This window comes from Haliaeetus leucocephalus, unplaced genomic scaffold, assembly GCF_000737465.1.
Source record: "Haliaeetus leucocephalus isolate CR32 unplaced genomic scaffold, Haliaeetus_leucocephalus-4.0 Scaffold752, whole genome shotgun sequence".
In the NCBI taxonomy this organism is placed as follows: Eukaryota; Metazoa; Chordata; class Aves; order Accipitriformes; family Accipitridae; genus Haliaeetus; species Haliaeetus leucocephalus.
The window spans coordinates 1,958,010-1,974,132 of record NW_010973188.1 but is presented as its reverse complement, the minus strand read 5'-3'; the positions used below and the strand labels follow the sequence as shown (position 1 = coordinate 1,974,132).

The following is a 16,123-nucleotide window of genomic DNA, read 5'->3' as shown; positions in this document are numbered from 1 at the left end:
TATTTTGGGGTGCAGTGACCTGCAGCACATGCACCTGGGAGCTTTCCTTGTGCCTGGGAACGGCCGGAGTGCCACCTCCTGCTCCTGGGCGGGAACTACACCACCCTGCCCGCGGGCCTCCGCCCCACACACCACCCCTCTGCCCCCCAGTCATTCACAGCCATCACCCCGCCCCCCGGCACCCACGGCCAAAAGGTGTGGAGCCCCGGCCCCTTCATCCCAACCCCGGTCAGGCCTGCGTGCCCACAGCCTCAGCAGGGCGGACACGGCATGAGCTTTATCGTATTGCCCTTAGACGCTAAAAATACAGCGTACCCAAACACAGGTTTCCAACGAGGAAAACGAGCCTGCGTTGGTCTCAGGCTCCGACACGACCCCTACAGCCCGCCCCCGCCTCCAGAGCCGGTCGCCTCCATCTTGTCCCCTCCGCATCCGCAGGGCCCCTGGTTACACAGGGCCCCCAGCTGCAGAACGGCAGAGCTACGCGGCTCTCGGAGGAACCGCAACGTGGAGCTAAGACAGCAGGCAGCCTCTGGGGCGATGCGGATCCCCGGTTCCCTGCCTGGGCCCGGAGCCTGCGGCCCGGGGAAACCGCGGAGGCACCGCCCTGACCGCTCTGGAACCCTCTGGAAATTGCTTTGCACTGCTGCCGCCCCCTGTGCCCCTCCGCTTGCCGGTCGCGGGAAATAGTCCCCTACGGCGACGGGGAGTCGCGACCGGGAGCGGTCCCGGTAACGGCATGGGGCTGAGAGATGTGCGCCCGCCTCCACCATAGCCGCCGCCGTTAAACGGCAACGGTGATGGGGCCCATAAGGAGTCCTGCCGCATCGCCCAGGCCAGGGAAGCAGCAGCGAGAACGCCCCACAGAGGCTGCAGCCAGGGTGGAGAGGGCGACTGCGCTAGGCGAGGCCCATAGGGAGGCGTGCTCATAAGGGAGGTGGGAGCCGGAATACTGTAGCGGGGACCACCGCCGTTTTAAGGCGGAAGGAGACGGTGAGCGGTGAGGCGCCGCCCCCCCCTTGCCTATAAAAGCCGGCCATGGAGGGCGTATAGCTCTTCCGCTGGTCGTTCACGCCCGGCGCGGTGAGGATCCTGCGCTGGGCCCGGTGGCCCTGCTGCCCGCCCCAGCTTCTCCCAACCCCGCCCCGGTGGTAACGGCCTGTGCTTGCCTTGCAGATGCCTGAGGAGGTGCAGCACGAGGAAGAGGATGTGGAGACCTTCGCCTTCCAGGCGGAGATCGCCCAGCTCATGTCACTCATCATCAACACCTTCTATTCCAACAAGGAGATCTTCCTGCGGGAGCTCATCTCCAACGCCTCCGACGTGAGCCCGGGCCCTGCTCGCCCCTGCGGGGGCAGTCTCCTTCCTCTGCTGGGGGGCTCAGGGGGAGGCTGATGTCCCGCCGGCGGTGCCCAGGGAGAGGCCGGTGCCTGGGGTGGTGGCCTACGAGGCTTGTGCTGGGGGAGGGAGGCAGCTTTTGAGGAGGGAGGCCGTGGCGAGCATCACCCTCTCCCTTAGGCACTGGATAAGATCCGCTATGAGAGCCTGACTGATCCCTCAAAGCTAGACAGCGGTAAGGACCTCAAGATTGACATAGTCCCCAACCCCCGGGACCGCACGCTCACCCTGGTGGACACTGGCATCGGGATGACAAAAGCAGACCTCATCAACAACCTAGGCACTATTGCTAAATCTGGTACCAAAGCCTTTATGGAAGCCCTGCAGGTGGGTTGCCTTTGGCTGCATGGGTTCCCCAGGGCCTGGGCCCCAGGCTTTCACTGGGTTATAGCTCCAGCCCTGCTGCCTTTTTTGCTGTGGTAGCTGTTGGCCTACCTGAGTGTGCTTCCCCACCTTACCAGCAGCAGGGTGGAGCTGAGGGTAGGGCTGGCTGCCTGTTGGCACTTGCCTCTTTTTGCCTGCATGCTGACCCAGTTCCTTGCTGCTGTGAATCAGTTGCAGACATATTCTGTCTTTTCACTGGTCTATCAGTCTTTCTCTGCCTTTGCAGGCTGGCGCAGACATTTCCATGATCGGGCAGTTTGGTGTGGGTTTCTATTCTGCCTATCTAGTGGCTGAGAAGGTGGTTGTCATTACCAAACACAATGATGATGAGCAGTATGCTTGGGAGTCATCAGCTGGGGGCTCCTTCACTGTCCGAACTGACCATGGTACGTGTTGTACAAAACCCTAAGTGTATTTCTCTGCTAGAAGCACCCCGTTTGCTGGTGCTCCCTAGAGCTGTGCTGTGTTGTCAGGTACGCTTGTTAATGTAAGGTATTGAGTAGTGTTTAGGCTCAAGGAGCTGGTCCCACTTGCTTTCTGCCCTTTAACGCTATGCCCTGGGATGCTAATGTTTCTCTCCCCACATTGTAGGTGAGCCCATTGGAAGGGGCACCAAAGTGATCCTGTATTTGAAGGAGGACCAGACAGAGTACTTGGAGGAGCGGCGTGTCAAAGAGGTGGTGAAGAAGCACTCCCAGTTCATTGGCTACCCCATCACACTCTATGTATGTAAGGGAAGAACTGTGGGGACCCACTGAAAAGCTGGAGGCAGGGGTGGGTGTTATTGGGAGCAGGAGCCCAGAAAAGAGCAGAGTACAGTCTTTTCTGTTCCCTTCTGTAGCTCCTGGCTGCTGGGTATTGAGCAGTGGTGCTCCTAGCTTCTGTGGCCAGAGGTGATTTGAGGCTAGGGGCTCATTGGAGGTGAAAGGTGGTGGGTATCCAGCCATGTTTTTGGTCTTTGATCTGTGCAGCTGGGGGTCATCTACAACCAGCCATGGAGGCAGGAGGGTTTTCTGCCCCTTGTCTCATCTTCAGACACAGGTTTTGGTTCCATGAGCTGTGGAGTGACTTTTGAGGGCTGGTTTCAGGAGAAGCCCTGGTTCTAGATGTTACATTTGTTGGGCCTTGGAGGACACCCATTTCTTTCATCTGGAGCAAAAGGATTCCTGGTAACAGTTGCTTGGGGCTGAACCCGACTCTTCTTTCTCTCTTTCTCCACAGCTGGAGAAGGAGCGTGAGAAAGAGATCAGTGATGATGAGACAGAGGAGGAAAAAGATGAGAAGGAAGAGGAAGAGTCAATGTCCAAAGATGAGGAGAAACCCAAAATCGAGGATGTGGGCTCTGATGATGATGATGAGGGAGACAAAGGCAAGAAGAAAAAGACCAAGAAAATCAAGGAGAAATATATTGACCAGGAGGAGCTGAACAAGACCAAGCCTATTTGGACTCGCAACCCTGATGACATCACCCAGGAGGAGTATGGCGAGTTCTACAAAAGCCTCACCAATGACTGGGAGGACCACCTGGCTGTCAAGGTGGGTGCTGGGCCACCCTGGCTTGCAGAGAGACAGAGGGCACCTTTCTAGCCCATACTTAGAGCCACCATGTGGTTGTGCCTCAGTGGGACTGAAGGCTCCCGGGCCACTTGGTGGTGCCTCAGCTTGCACTGCAACTCCTGTGCAAGTGGGAGGGTTGGCAGTGCCAGCCTAGAAGCAGAACAGGAGGGTGTTGGGCCTCAGAGAAGCATGACTTTTCCATCCAGGCCTGCTGGATGCCAGAGACCCCTGGCGTGTGGGGGGTAGTGGGACTGAGAAGGGGGAAATGCAGGCTGCTTGGATGCTAGAGACCCTGCTGTGCCCCCTGCCAGCCCCAGTGCTGAGGAACAGCAGTTCAGCATGCCCAGAGTGGGTTCTGGGGGAAGGGGTAGAAGGGAAGCACCCTGGCAGCTGTTTTTCCTTCCTGGCTCCGCAGCACTTTTCTGTGGAAGGGCAGCTGGAGTTCAGGGCCCTGCTCTTCATCCCACGCCGTGCCCCTTTTGACCTCTTTGAGAACAAGAAGAAGAAGAATAACATTAAGCTGTATGTGAGACGTGTCTTCATCATGGACAGCTGTGATGAGCTCATCCCTGAGTACCTAAGTAAGAGCCCCCCTGCCTTAGCTTCTCAGTGCAGAGCCTGGGACCCTCACAGCCTGTGGTACTGCTCCCAGTACAAAGCGGCTGGATGAGGCACTAGCTGGTGTGGGCGCACAGCAGTCAGTGTCTTAGTGCTTTTCCTCCTGTCATGAAGCTCAGAGCTTTTAACCTGACTCCTGTTTTCATTTCTGCTACTCAGACTTCATCCGGGGTGTTGTGGACTCAGAGGACCTGCCTCTGAACATCTCTCGTGAGATGCTCCAGCAGAGCAAGATCCTCAAGGTGATCCGCAAAAACATTGTGAAGAAATGTTTGGAGCTCTTCTCTGAGCTGGCAGAGGACAAAGAGAACTACAAGAAATTTTATGAGGCCTTTTCCAAGAATCTGAAGGTGAGCTGGGTACTGTGCACGTGTAGAAGGGAGGGGCCCATGACCTGTCTGCCTGAGGAGCAATTTGTCCCTGTGCCATGTCTTCTCTGCATGGGTGTTAGGGTAGAGGGGGTCTTGCGAGCGCCCCAGAGAGCCGTTGTGGGCAGCTGGCCCCTCTGGCTGCCCTAGGCCCAACACTCAAATGATCAGGGGGTGGGCAGAGATGGCTGTGCCTCAGGGGTGGCCAAGTGCATGCAAGTCCTATCCTGGAGGCTTCATGCATCTTTTCTGCCCCCAGCTGGGCATCCATGAGGACTCAACCAACCGAAAGCGCCTTTCAGAGCTGCTGCGTTACCACACATCCCAGTCAGGTGATGAGTTGACTTCGCTTTCAGAGTATGTGTCCCATATGAAGGAGACCCAGAAGAGTATCTACTACATCACAGGTGAGCCAGAGCTCCTCTGTGCCCTAGCAACGTGGAGGCAGGTTACCTGCTGACCAGCCCTAACTTAAAGCAAATTTTTCCAGGAAGGTCCTGCTGTCTTCAGCAGGCCCTCCCTGCTGAATCACAGCCCATCCCTGGGTGCTGGGGAAAGACCACCAGGCCTAGAGCCCCAGCTGCAGCCAGTTTTATGCTAGGGGTTCCAAGTGACTATTGCTGTTAGTCCTGCTGTAACCAGCTCTTATGTCTTGGTGATATCTCATTTTTACTCCCCACAAATACAGGGGAGAGTAAGGAGCAGGTTGCCAACTCAGCCTTTGTGGAGCGTGTGCGGAAGCGTGGCTTTGAGGTGGTATACATGATGGAGCCCATTGATGAGTACTGTGTGCAGCAGCTCAAGGAGTTTGATGGCAAGACCCTGGTATCGGTCACCAAAGAGGGGCTGGAGCTGCCTGAGGATGAGGAGGAGAAAAAGAAGATGGAGGAGAGCAAGGCCAAGTTTGAGACCCTCTGCAAACTCATGAAGGAGATCCTGGACAAGAAGGTGGAGAAGGTGAGGAGGGCTGTGTGCTCTGTGATGCAGGCAAGGGCCCCAGCTCAATCAATGCAAGCCTCTCATCTCCCTCATCTCCTGCAGAGGAGCTGCTAAAGGAGACTGGAGGTCCCAGCATGCACCATCTTGCTCTAAGCAGCCAGGCTGCAGGTGAGGGGCACTGACCCAAATACATGCATTGATGGGAAAGGGTAAGTGTGGGAAACATGCAGTGGGTGCTGAAGATGCTGGCTGAGCTGTGCAAATGAGTCTGTGTAGCAGTCCTGGAGCTGCTTGGAGATCTCTGCTTGCTTTGGGGTGTCCCCAGGTGAATGTGGGGCAAAGACCTGGGGTATCATGTGCTGTGGCTGGGCCCAGTCCAGGGCATATGGGTACCTTGCTCAGCTAACCCTTGGCTACATTGGCAGGTAACGATCTCAAACCGGTTGGTCTCATCTCCCTGCTGCATAGTCACCAGCACCTATGGTTGGACAGCCAACATGGAGCGCATCATGAAGGCTCAGGCACTGCGGGACAACTCTACCATGGGCTATATGATGGCCAAGAAGCACCTGGAGATCAACCCGGACCACCCAATTGTGGAAACACTCCGCCAGAAGGCTGATGCTGACAAGAATGACAAAGCTGTCAAAGATCTGGTGGTGCTACTCTTCGAGACTGCTCTGCTGTCCTCTGGTTTCTCCCTGGAAGATCCCCAGACCCACTCCAACCGCATCTACAGGATGATCAAACTGGGGCTTGGTATGTAGCTGTCCATGCAGCTTCTCAGGCCTGGAGCAGGTCCCGAAAGCAGGTTAGCTGGTCAGGCTAGTGTGTAACTGTCTTAGGGCAGGGGGAGGCCAGTATGTGAGCCATGCTGGTGTGATGTGCAGAACTGGCTGTGTCCATAAGGTGGCTAGGGGCAAGTGGAAACCTGGAACAAGGTACTTTGTGAAGGCTCAGGGCTCTGAGTGGACTGTCCTGTCTTCCACAAGGCCAGAAGCAACCACCACCAGGCTGCTCAGATGACGAGCTGAGGGTTTTTATTTCTTAAAGGGTGAATGTCAAAAGTTTGTAATGGGAGATGTGACCAATCTGGTGAAACAACTTGTGCTTGCACCCAACTCTTTTTCTCCAAATTGGCTATTTGGCTAAAAATGTAAATCAGGAGGTGCTGTGGCTTGGCATAACTACTGGATGCTAATAGCTCTGTCCCTCAGGCTGTGGGCAGGAGCCAGCCTTTGCTCTGGGAGAGGCTGTACCTCTGGGATCAGGTATCACTTGGAGGCCTCATCTCTTCCTTTCCTCCCCTCTCCCAGGCATTGATGAAGACGAGGTGATGGCAGAGGAGCCCAGTGCAGCTATCCCTGATGAGATCCCCCCTCTGGAGGGAGATGAAGATGCATCCCACATGGAAGAGGTAGACTAAAGTAGGAGGAAGCCTCTTCCCTCACTTGCCAGACCTCTGCACCATGTTGTGTCTGCTTAGAACAGGGTCTGCTCCCACTAGCTCCTACTGACTCCTTGGTGATGTCTATGGTTTTTGATTTGTTTGTTTGGGGTTGTTTTTGGCAGGGTGCAGGAGGGCATGATGCCCTGTCTGTCAGTAGTGAATGATTCAGGCAGCCTGAGGCATGTTTGTGTCTTTCTGCTTGTGTAGGAACAGCTGATGGGGAGTGGAGGTGAGGAGTCATCAGGCTTCCCCTCTCCCCCCATGGGGTCTCCCATGTTCCCAGTAGGCATCAAACACTGCCCTTGTTCCATTGGGGTGGGAGAGCCCTTCCTCTGAGCTGCTGCCTCCCTAAACCCCCAGGGTAGGATATTGTATTTTGGTTGGCTTGGTTATTTTTTTGTTTGATTATTCTTCTGTTGTTTTGTTCGACTGGAATTAAAGTATTGAAGAATGTGATTTACATGGTGGGGTCCTTTGTGTTTCGTGCCTACCATATGGAGGAAAGGGTCTCAGCCTGTGCCTGAGGGTATCAGGCTGCTGGTCTCTCCCCTGCCCTGACTGGTTTTCAGAGCCCTGCTTTAGGTGATCTCTACCCCTTCCCTGCCCATGCACCATGAAGTGGGTAGGAGAAACACATGACCTGCTGTGCAGGTGGGGTCATCTCTAGTGGGCAGTAGTTCTCAGTGTAGGGTGCTGCATGCCCCACAGCCTGGGAACAAGACTTTTCCAATCTGCATGTGTCAGCTGGGCAAGCTGTGCCAGGACCTGAGTCTGCACTGCTGCTGGCTGGTCTGATCTGAGTGTCCCTGGAGGCAGGAGCCATCTGCTGTCTGTTCCCTTGTAGTGCAGAGCAGGGGGTGGAGTGATAGCTCTGGACTGTACTCAAGCTGCCTCTCCAGCTCTTAGGCTAAAAGGCTCTGCTCTAGACTCCTTGCTTCCCACCTCCAGACTGCCCTTTCTGGGCTTTTGCAGTCCTGGTGGGGTTTGGCAGTATATGGCCACCCCCTGGCTTTTGCCTGGGTCCCAGATGATGGGAGAAGCCTGGGGCATTACCTCTGATTCATCTGCCCTTTACACTGAGCTCACACCCCATGAGGGGAGTTTGTCACCCTTGGCCACAATGGCACTGGGGTTTGTCAGGGAAAAGTGACACCAACATCAAGTTCTCTTGCTGACTGCTTGCCAGCAACCACGGGCACAAAATGGGAGTGGGCTTTAGCCAGTATCCATCTTCAAAAGGGAAGGAGGAGGCAGAGCCTGCTGGAGTCCCTTGCTGCACATGGGGACAGTGCTGGAGTTGAGCTAGCAAATACCTTCAGGACAGTTTTTTCCTGAGACAGGAGGAAAAAAAATGTTCATAAGTAAGATTTCTCTCTGGATAGGAAGGTTTTGCCAAATAACCAGTAGAGTCAATTCTTCTTTTTAACTTAGAATGTTTGGGGGACGGGGTGGGTGGGTGTCAAAAATTTTTTCTTTAATCTACATTTAAATTAAAAAGGTATCCCATCCCAACCTGGCAGACAACCTATTTTTTTGTTTGGGTTTTTTTTTTTCAACCAAAGAAAAAAATCCATTCCATTTTCAGTCTGTCAGCAGATGGTGGGGGCAGACATTTGGGGGAATTTGTAGTGGCAGGATGAAGGGCTGTGAGGCTGCACAGGGACTTTCAAGAGCTCAGAGCTAGGAAGGGAGCACAGGTAAAAATGCTGGAGAGCTAAGTGCTCTGAAGCCTGGTGGGCTGTGCTCAGCACCAGCTGTGTTATCCCTGCTGTTATCCTCAGTACTGTGATAAGCAGCTCCAGGCCCTAGTCTCCTCTTGTAGCACTTGAGTCTCCCCTTTCTCTAACTCTGTTAGGCCAAGGTCCTGTCTCTGACCCTGGACCTCACTGTGACTAGATTGCATAGGCCTACAGACAAGGTTTTTCACCAGGCCTCCCATATGTACCAGTAGTGGGATGTACCATTGACACCCCAAGCCTCCCCTGGCTCTGGTGTGGGGCCTGTGGAGCTCATGTTGGTGCAGATGCACCCCATAAAGGATGGGCTCTTCCAGGGCTTTGCTACAGCACTGGTACCCCTGGCTGGCAGGTGCTCAGCAGGCCTCTGCACCATCTCTTTCTAGCTATGCAGGCTGTAGATACACCCACTGGGGCTGCCCAAGCTGCACTGTACAGGGAACCCAGGAGCCAAACCAGAATCGGCTTAACAGCGCCTCCATCTGCCCACCAGCATAAGCAGTGGTCCAAACCTGGCTGTGCTCCCCAGTTGTGTGCGCAAGGATTTCATGTCAGGCCTTGCAGCTCTGAGTCCAATGCTGGCTGATGATACCTGCCTAGGCAGAGGCACCTGTGTGTGTTTGGAAAGGAAAGACAGCTTTGCTGTCCCAGAGAGACTAGGGACATAGGAAGGGCCAGCAACTCCTTCCCCTCCTTCCAGGTACATGGAAAAAAAAATTAACAAGAACATTCACCTCCAGTGCACTATATGCAGCATATTTTTAATTTAATAAAATAAAAAGAGAAAAAAAATTGCCTTTCAAAAGTACTAAAACCTGCTGGTTTGTCAGTCAGGTTGTGTTGAGGAGAAAAGCATTAACCAGTAAAACCCAGGCTCGTGGGAAAAAGCAGCTTCCACTGCTCCATCCCCTGCTGCCTGGGGAGCAGGTGCCTGCTCATTCCATCCCCTGCTGCCTGGGGAGCAGTAACAAGGCACCGCAAGCAGACTCTGCCCTCTCAGCCCTCCAGGCACAGTGGGGCTCTGGCCAGGCCCCAGGAAAGCCAGGGCCAATGCCTCCAGTTGGCAGAAAGAAGAGGGGCTGTTTGTGCTTCTCTGAATGGCAACTACAAAGCCCAGAAACCGTGGCACTGAGACACCCGAGGCGATGCTGGGGCTTCTGGGCAGCGCAGCCTTTGGCCTGTGACAGCAGCAGATGTAACCAAAAAAGCAACCTAGAACAACTCAAAATCAGCCTGGGCTGAGGAGACCAAAGAAAACTGTCTCAAAGCAGGGGCAACGAGCTGATAAAACCAAACTGGGAGGTACCGCCTTTCACTGCAGTGTGCCCTCCCAGAGCAGATCCCAGGCCTAGGGTAGGACAAGCTGGGAGTCCTTCCCTTAGCTGTGCCTGTCCTACCTGGAGCACCTCCTGGGAGGGTGGCTGAGAGCTCCCCCTCTTTGGCACAGGCTCAGGACTTACCTCACGTGGAGGTGTTTCAAAAAGAAAGCTAGTGTTTTGCTTGCCCTTTCCTCCTGCCAAGCTCTGTAGCAGTGACAGAAATGGAGGAGCATTAGCCAGAGGCAAGACAGTGTCAGAGAAAAGAGCTCCCTTGTTCATCAGTGACTTCGGAGAGAAGCCACAAGAGGTGGGGCAGGAGTACCAGCAGCCCCATGCTGGTTTTCCCCCAGGATGTGAGCCGCTAGGCTGGTGCCTTGGCTGGAAGTCTTTGACCCATTAAGGCAAACGGAAAGGTTTGGAGCTGTGGCAGCCTGGAGCATTCCCTGGGCTTGTTCCAGCCCCTTCCCCAGGAAAAGCAGGTGGAAAAGCGAGTCACTGGTCCAGCCTATCCATAGCCCACCCTGCTCCTCAGCAGGTTCTGAGAAATCAAGCAAGTACCCCCGAGCGGAGGCAGGACAGCAGGCATGGCGTAAATGCCGTGGCCCCAGCTCCTTAGACCTTTTGTACAGGGGTCTCACCTGGCGGGATCTTCTTACTACGCTTCTTCATGCGGCTGCGGGCATAGACGCGGAGGAAGAGGGCCATGAAGACAACAGCTACGCCCAGCCCACCCACAACAGTGACAGTGTGCCCGTAGATGAGGCAGGAGAGGAGGATGGCAAAGGCCTGGCGCAGCGTCATGATGATGGTGAAGACGGCTGCCCCAAACTGGTTGATGGTGTAGAAGATGAAAAGCTGGCCGCAGGCGGAACACACTGAGAGCAGCACAGCATGGGCTGTAAACTCTGAGTGGCGGGCCATGAAGCGTAATGATTCCAGCAAGGCACCCTGCTCCAACAGTGAGCCCACCGTGAAGAGGCAGGAGAAGACGTTGACGCCAAACATCATCTGCACGGGAGACATCTTGTAGGTGAAGAGGGCGTCCTGCCAGTTGGACGTGAAGCTGTCGAAGATTATGTAGCCAGCCAGGAGGACTATGCCTGAGAAAGTGGTGACAGTGGACACGTGCCTGTTGGGAGCACTGGAGAGCAGAAACATGCTGACCCCCACAGAGATGAGGGCAGCAGTCAGGTACTCCCAGTACTCATAACTCTTGCGTGATACCAGTTTGCCCATCATCATCACTGGGATCACTTTGGAGGCCTTGGCCAGCACTTGGGTGGGGAAGCTGATGTATTTGAGTGCCTCATACTGGCACCAGCTACTAAGGATGTTGGAGAGGGAGGCAAAGGAGTATTTGTACATAGGAGCCCCGTGACGTGGCTGCTTGGTCAGGGCGCAGTAGAGACCAGCCACCGTGAATGCCAGGATGCGGTTCATGAACACTAGGAACTGGGAGTCCTTGAACTTCTCACCAGGGTCTGTTTCAGTGGCACCGTACGTTCTCGTCATCACACGCTCCTGGAGGACACCCCATGTGAGGTAGGAGGCCTGCAAAGCAGGAGGAGCACAGGGAGAGTCAGGACCTGCATTAGCAGCTGCAAGAAACCACGGGAAAAACAGACCCCAGGAGATCCTTGCTTGTCCCAACGTTGCCTCATCCTCTGCACGGCCAATGCTTCTCTGAGACACTGGGAGATGGGGCCACCCCCCACTCCACCCATCTGAGGGAACCCACTGTTCCCACCAGGAACATGCCGTCCCAAACAAACCCTGCTCGGTTTACAGCCTCTTCAAGGGGAGAGAAGCCTGCAAAGCAAACATCCTGGCGTACACCAAGCAGTTATGCTTTAGGCTGCCTGTTGAACCAGACCTACAGGATCAGGGAACGTTACTGATGCACAGTTGCAGTTTTGGTGCCAGCTCCCTGCAGCAGGTCCTGGCAGTTTTCCCAGTGGCCTCTGCATTGGTTTTCACTTCCAGCTCCCTAAGCCCGGTTCCTCCATCCAAATCAATTCTAGTCTCAAAACCCACCAGATGAAGTTGTTCTCCGGGGATGATTGCTGTTCTGGCTGTCACCTCTACTACTTCTGGTGCAACAGTACCAAGCCCCTCACAAAAGTAACACAGACTTCCCCTCACCACACATCCCCTCCCAAGAAACTGAGGCACAGAGAGATGGAAGGACTTGCTGGTGACCCGCAGCAAGTCTGAAAGGGCTGGCATAGTAGGCTAGAGAGTGCGTGTCTTCTGCTGGCTGTGGGATGTGTAGGTTTTTCTATCACAATGCCCACATTTCTATTTTAAGTCCTCACAGACCCAAAAAGCTGCCCTTCCTAATGATGCTCAGGCTGTAGCAGAGACTTGCGGAAACCAAGATTAAAATTTCCTGTTTATCTGTAGCTGAATTCAGTACTTCTCTCCAGTATTCAAATGCAATCCGTCAAGGCAGGATGCATCAGCCCTAGAAGGTGACCCAGAGGAGAGCCTGGGAGATAAAAGGGCTCAAACTATCTGCTGCTCTGACATGAGGGCCATAACAAGAGCAGCCCTAACAATCTGTTGAATCACAGAATTTTCCCTATCCATGGCTGCAGAGGACTGCGATCAGATGGACAGGAGGTCCCAACCCTGGTGACACCAGCTAAACAGACCTCCACAGCCCTTAGAGGTGACACAGCAGCTCTGGTGGACTATCCTGGTTGAGAGGCTGTGTCCCAGCCTCCAACCTTGCCCCAGTCAAAGACAAGCACTGCATCCTTGGTCTTCAAGGAACTGATGGCCACAAACCCACTGCCCGCCTCCTCCTCCCAGAGTGGGATGGCCACACATGCATGCACAGGGGCCCTACCTGTAGACCAGCAGCGCAGAAGAGCAGCTTGAAGACCTGTCGGGCTGTAGAGGACTCTGTGGGCTCTGCTCGGGGTGGCAGAGAGCCATCCTCCTGGTGTACAGACTTCACCTCGGAGCCGAACACGCATGATTTGATGACAGGGAAGCAAATGCCTCGGCCTGAACAGGGTAAGAGAACATGGCGACAGAATTAACCACAGCCTGGGCACCACAAGCTGCACCAGCTTGAGAGGTGAAGCCTCCCTCCTTACTAGCCTCCACATCTGCTGGCACGGGGGCCTTGGAGAACTTTCAGGGTAGCACCCAGACAGCTCTGGGATGCAGCTCTGTGAGTGGCTCAAGCCTGGTCTAATAAAGCAGGTTGGGGAAACATCCTGTCAGCACTGAATGGGGTTGACCAAGGGGGTGCAGAGAGCTCACAGGGAGGCAGGATGTGGAAGGGAAGCTCCTGCCCTTACCTGTCTCCAGGTAATTCCTTCTCTTGAAGTACTGGATGAGGAGGAATCCCGGTATCACAATACTCGCGTAGCCAGCAGCATTAACAAAGAAACGGAAGAGCCAGAAGTCCCCCCACGAGCCCTGCAGGGCAGGTGTGATCTCTTCACCAGTAGCCATTGTAGGGAGGGAAGCCAGCACGAGGGGAAGGCAAAATCTGTGCAGAGAGGAAGAGGTGGGTAGTGGGCTACTGGTACATGGCCACCTCCGCTCCGCATGCCTGCGCCACCCACCGCCCGGCCTGCTCCACCAGGAGGCAGCACCCAGGTTCCACCCCAGCGACAACAGTGATGATGGCAGCACGTGGAGTACGAAATGCCCTCTGGAGTTGAAAAGCACGTGCCAGACATTTATGTTTGCTTCTGTTAAGGGTGTTTGCTCTGGCATAGGAACATGTGGACTTAGAAACTTGGATTTCCAGGATTGGAGAGAACGTTTGAACAATGTTGTAGCCATCTGGTTTTGACAATGCCCTTACTCCAAATCCAAGGAGCACCTCACCTTTTTAGGTTAAACTTTAGTGCAGCTCCTGAGTGGAAAAGGTGATTGAATGGAAAAAGTGACTCCTACCTAGCAGCTTGTGTTCCAAGCGTGTGGCCAGAGTGGCCTTCCTCTGAGAGCAAATGGTTCAGAGCTTCCCCCTCCAGCTCCACCAGGTGAGTGGAAGAGAGCCAGGGAGGGTTTAGGCTGCCAGCCTCCCCCACTTCCCCACACAGCCCTGGAAGGGAGCTTGCTAAGGCATTTCCCACAGCTCAGAGGAAATTACGAGGGCTCACCCACTTGGCAAGACACAGCCAGAGAGCAAGGTTGGGAAGGAACTTTATTACCAACTGGCTGGTTGGGATTTTACCAGGATACCTGAGAAGGTATAGCTGATATTCTTCAGCTATAGCCCTAGGTGGTGATCTAGCCAGCTTTAAAACAGCTTTAATACTCCCGAAGGGGTTCTTCCCTCCACTGTCCCATCCCTCAGAGGCAAACCTGCGCTATTCAGGGACTATGCAAAGAACAAGAGCACCAAGTACACAACAAAATGAGCAAACTGGCAAGGACTTCCTACACCCAAGGCCATCTGCATCCTCCTCTCGCACAGCAAGCTGTGGCTTCCAGCATCAGGGTAGGAGGTTTCCTTGGTCCATGCTCCATCCCTGCCTCAGTCTCTTCAGTAGAAAAAGCCTCCTGATTTGGGAGCCAGGCGAGGGTCCTGTGGGGCTGGCTACATAAACATGCACCAGAAAAAGTTCTGGGCTCCTGTGACGGAAAGGGCCAGAGATGTTAATCCCCTGTCCACCAAAAACAACTGAGTCATAGGAATTTAGGCCCTGTGAGGTGTACCTGGTCCCAGCATAATATAGCTGTGACCTCTAGTAGCCCTCACATGAAACTCAGAGACTTACTTACAAACGAGCTTTAAAGGCAAGAAAGTCCCCTGCGATTTCATGAACAAGCCCTCCCCACCGACCTCTCATCCCCTTGGGAAAGGCCTGAGGGGCTTTTCTTATCCTCAGTTGCTGTGGCCAGGACCCCAGAGTCCAACAACCTGACCTAAGCTGAGGCTGTGTTTCACCCTGAAATCTCCCTTCTGTGACTTAAATGACCCAGAAGCTCCCAGCCCAGGGAGAAATGCAAACAGCTGGGGGTGGGTTTCTGTGCCTGCTTCCTATTCCCCCCCCTAGCCCGCTCTCCCCCACAGAAAAGGCAGTTTGACACCTCCACTCCATCATCTCTCCTGCTGCAGGGGCATCATTGCAGTCTGTAGGCGTGCTGCGGGATACAAGAACAGGGCCTGGTGCAGGCAGCTGGGGCTGAAGCTGCCCATATGCTCCTAGGTTTGCCCATATTAAGTAACCCTGGTTGATGGCAGCAGCCTTCTTGCTGGGTGCAGAAATGCCGTTTGCTTTTGCAGAAGTCAGATATAAACGGTAGGGTCGGTTGCTGCACTCATGGGCCACGTCTCCCTTCAACTTGACAGACACCAAAAGCCAGCCAGCTCTGTTCAGTGTGACTTTGCCTGCTGTTACCCTGCTGGCCCCCTCGGCGCCACCACGGGAGAAGAATCAGCTCTGCTCTCCCACAGTGACCGTGAAGAGAGGTCTATGGAGGGACAATGGCTCTCTCTATGCCTGCGCTAGCAATTCCCAGGCCCTGAGAGCTGACTCATTGCAGCAGGCCCTGCCCTCCCCGCTGAGGCCGAGAAGGAACAGGGACACCAGTGTTACAGGTAGAAAGGGGGGGGCCGCACAGGGCAAGCAGGCGGCACACTGAGGCATGAAAGGAGCCTTAGTCTGGGGCCTGCAGAACAGCCAGAGAGCCGAGACGACAGACTCGGCTACTGTTCCCCTCGGCCCAGGAGGGGCAGCTTTCAAATGCACCGCTTCAGAGCCAGGCAGGGCCACAGCCGTCTGCGTGTGATGCAAAATTTGGGTCCCGGGCCAGAGGTCTGAAAAAAAAAAAAAAAAAAAATCCCTGCCTGCAGCCCTGCTACTCTCGAGCGCATCTCTAGCGCCTGGAAGGGCTAAGTCAAATCCAAACCTGGAGCTTACAAGTCCACGGCACCCCGCTAACAGCTCGGGATCTTAACGTCTCCTCCCCGCCCCTGCCCCGCAGCCGGCTCAAAGCCGGGCAGCAGGGATGGCCTGCGATTGTCCCCCCAGGGCCAACCGCCGCCTCTGCCCAGGGGCTGCAAACCGGAGCGGCCGGGCCGCCGGATCCACCCTCCGCGCCCCGCGCCGCGGGCAGGGCCTGGCGGGCCCCGGGGGGTCCCCGGGCGGGGGAAGAGGCGTGCGGGGAGCCCGCCTCCCACTCGAGGGCTTTACTGCCCCGAGGCTCCGAGCGCCAGCGGCCTCTGCCCGGGGACCGGGCCCGCGGGCCCAGGCACGGGGAGAGGCGGCGCCCGGCCGGGTACGGGCCGAGCGGGGCCTCGGAGACGCCACCCCGCCCGGCGGCCACGTCCGCAGGGAGCGGGCCGGCAGCGCGGCGGCGGCCCGTCGCCCACCCTTGCCGAGC

At 55.4% G+C, this 16,123-nt stretch overlaps 2 protein-coding genes across 10 annotated transcripts; one reads left to right on the top strand and one right to left on the bottom strand.

Moving 5' to 3' along the window:
* Positions 1–270: 270 nt before the first annotated feature.
* HSP90AB1 (heat shock protein 90kDa alpha (cytosolic), class B member 1) lies at positions 271–7,977 on the top strand. 6 transcript variants are annotated; one of them, XR_775251.1, is made up of 13 exons: positions 271–993; positions 1,177–1,323; positions 1,519–1,725; positions 1,822–1,878; positions 2,009–2,168; positions 2,374–2,507; positions 3,004–3,318; positions 3,755–3,920; positions 4,117–4,307; positions 4,585–4,732; positions 5,014–5,282; positions 5,367–5,432; positions 5,690–5,779. XR_775251.1 is itself a non-coding variant. In XM_010581156.1 (13 exons), the coding sequence occupies exons 2-13, from the start codon at positions 1,177–1,179 to the stop codon at positions 6,688–6,690; spliced, it is 2,238 nt and encodes a 745-aa protein (XP_010579458.1). In that variant the 5' UTR covers positions 271–993; the 3' UTR covers positions 6,691–7,977. The 6 variants fall into 6 exon arrangements, 5 of the variants coding, with proteins under 5 accessions (XP_010579458.1, XP_010579460.1, XP_010579461.1 ...); XM_010581156.1 differs by lacking the exon at positions 5,367–5,432 and adding an exon at positions 6,581–7,977 and having other exon boundaries at positions 5,690–6,023; XM_010581158.1 differs by lacking the exon at positions 5,367–5,432 and adding an exon at positions 6,581–7,977 and having other exon boundaries at positions 271–1,000; positions 5,690–6,023.
* A 1,237-nt stretch (positions 7,978–9,214) lies between these two features.
* SLC35B2 (solute carrier family 35 (adenosine 3'-phospho 5'-phosphosulfate transporter), member B2) lies at positions 9,215–14,492 on the bottom strand. 4 transcript variants are annotated; one of them, XM_010581154.1, is made up of 4 exons: positions 14,143–14,492; positions 13,081–13,274; positions 12,621–12,781; positions 9,215–11,320 (listed from the first exon to the last, which is right to left on the bottom strand). In XM_010581154.1, the coding sequence occupies exons 1-4, from the start codon at positions 14,193–14,195 to the stop codon at positions 10,382–10,384; spliced, it is 1,347 nt and encodes a 448-aa protein (XP_010579456.1). In that variant the 5' UTR covers positions 14,196–14,492; the 3' UTR covers positions 9,215–10,381. The 4 variants fall into 4 exon arrangements, with proteins under 4 accessions (XP_010579456.1, XP_010579455.1, XP_010579454.1 ...); XM_010581153.1 differs by having other exon boundaries at positions 14,178–14,490; XM_010581152.1 differs by lacking the exon at positions 14,143–14,492 and having other exon boundaries at positions 13,081–13,740.
* Positions 14,493–16,123: the final 1,631 nt, after the last annotated feature.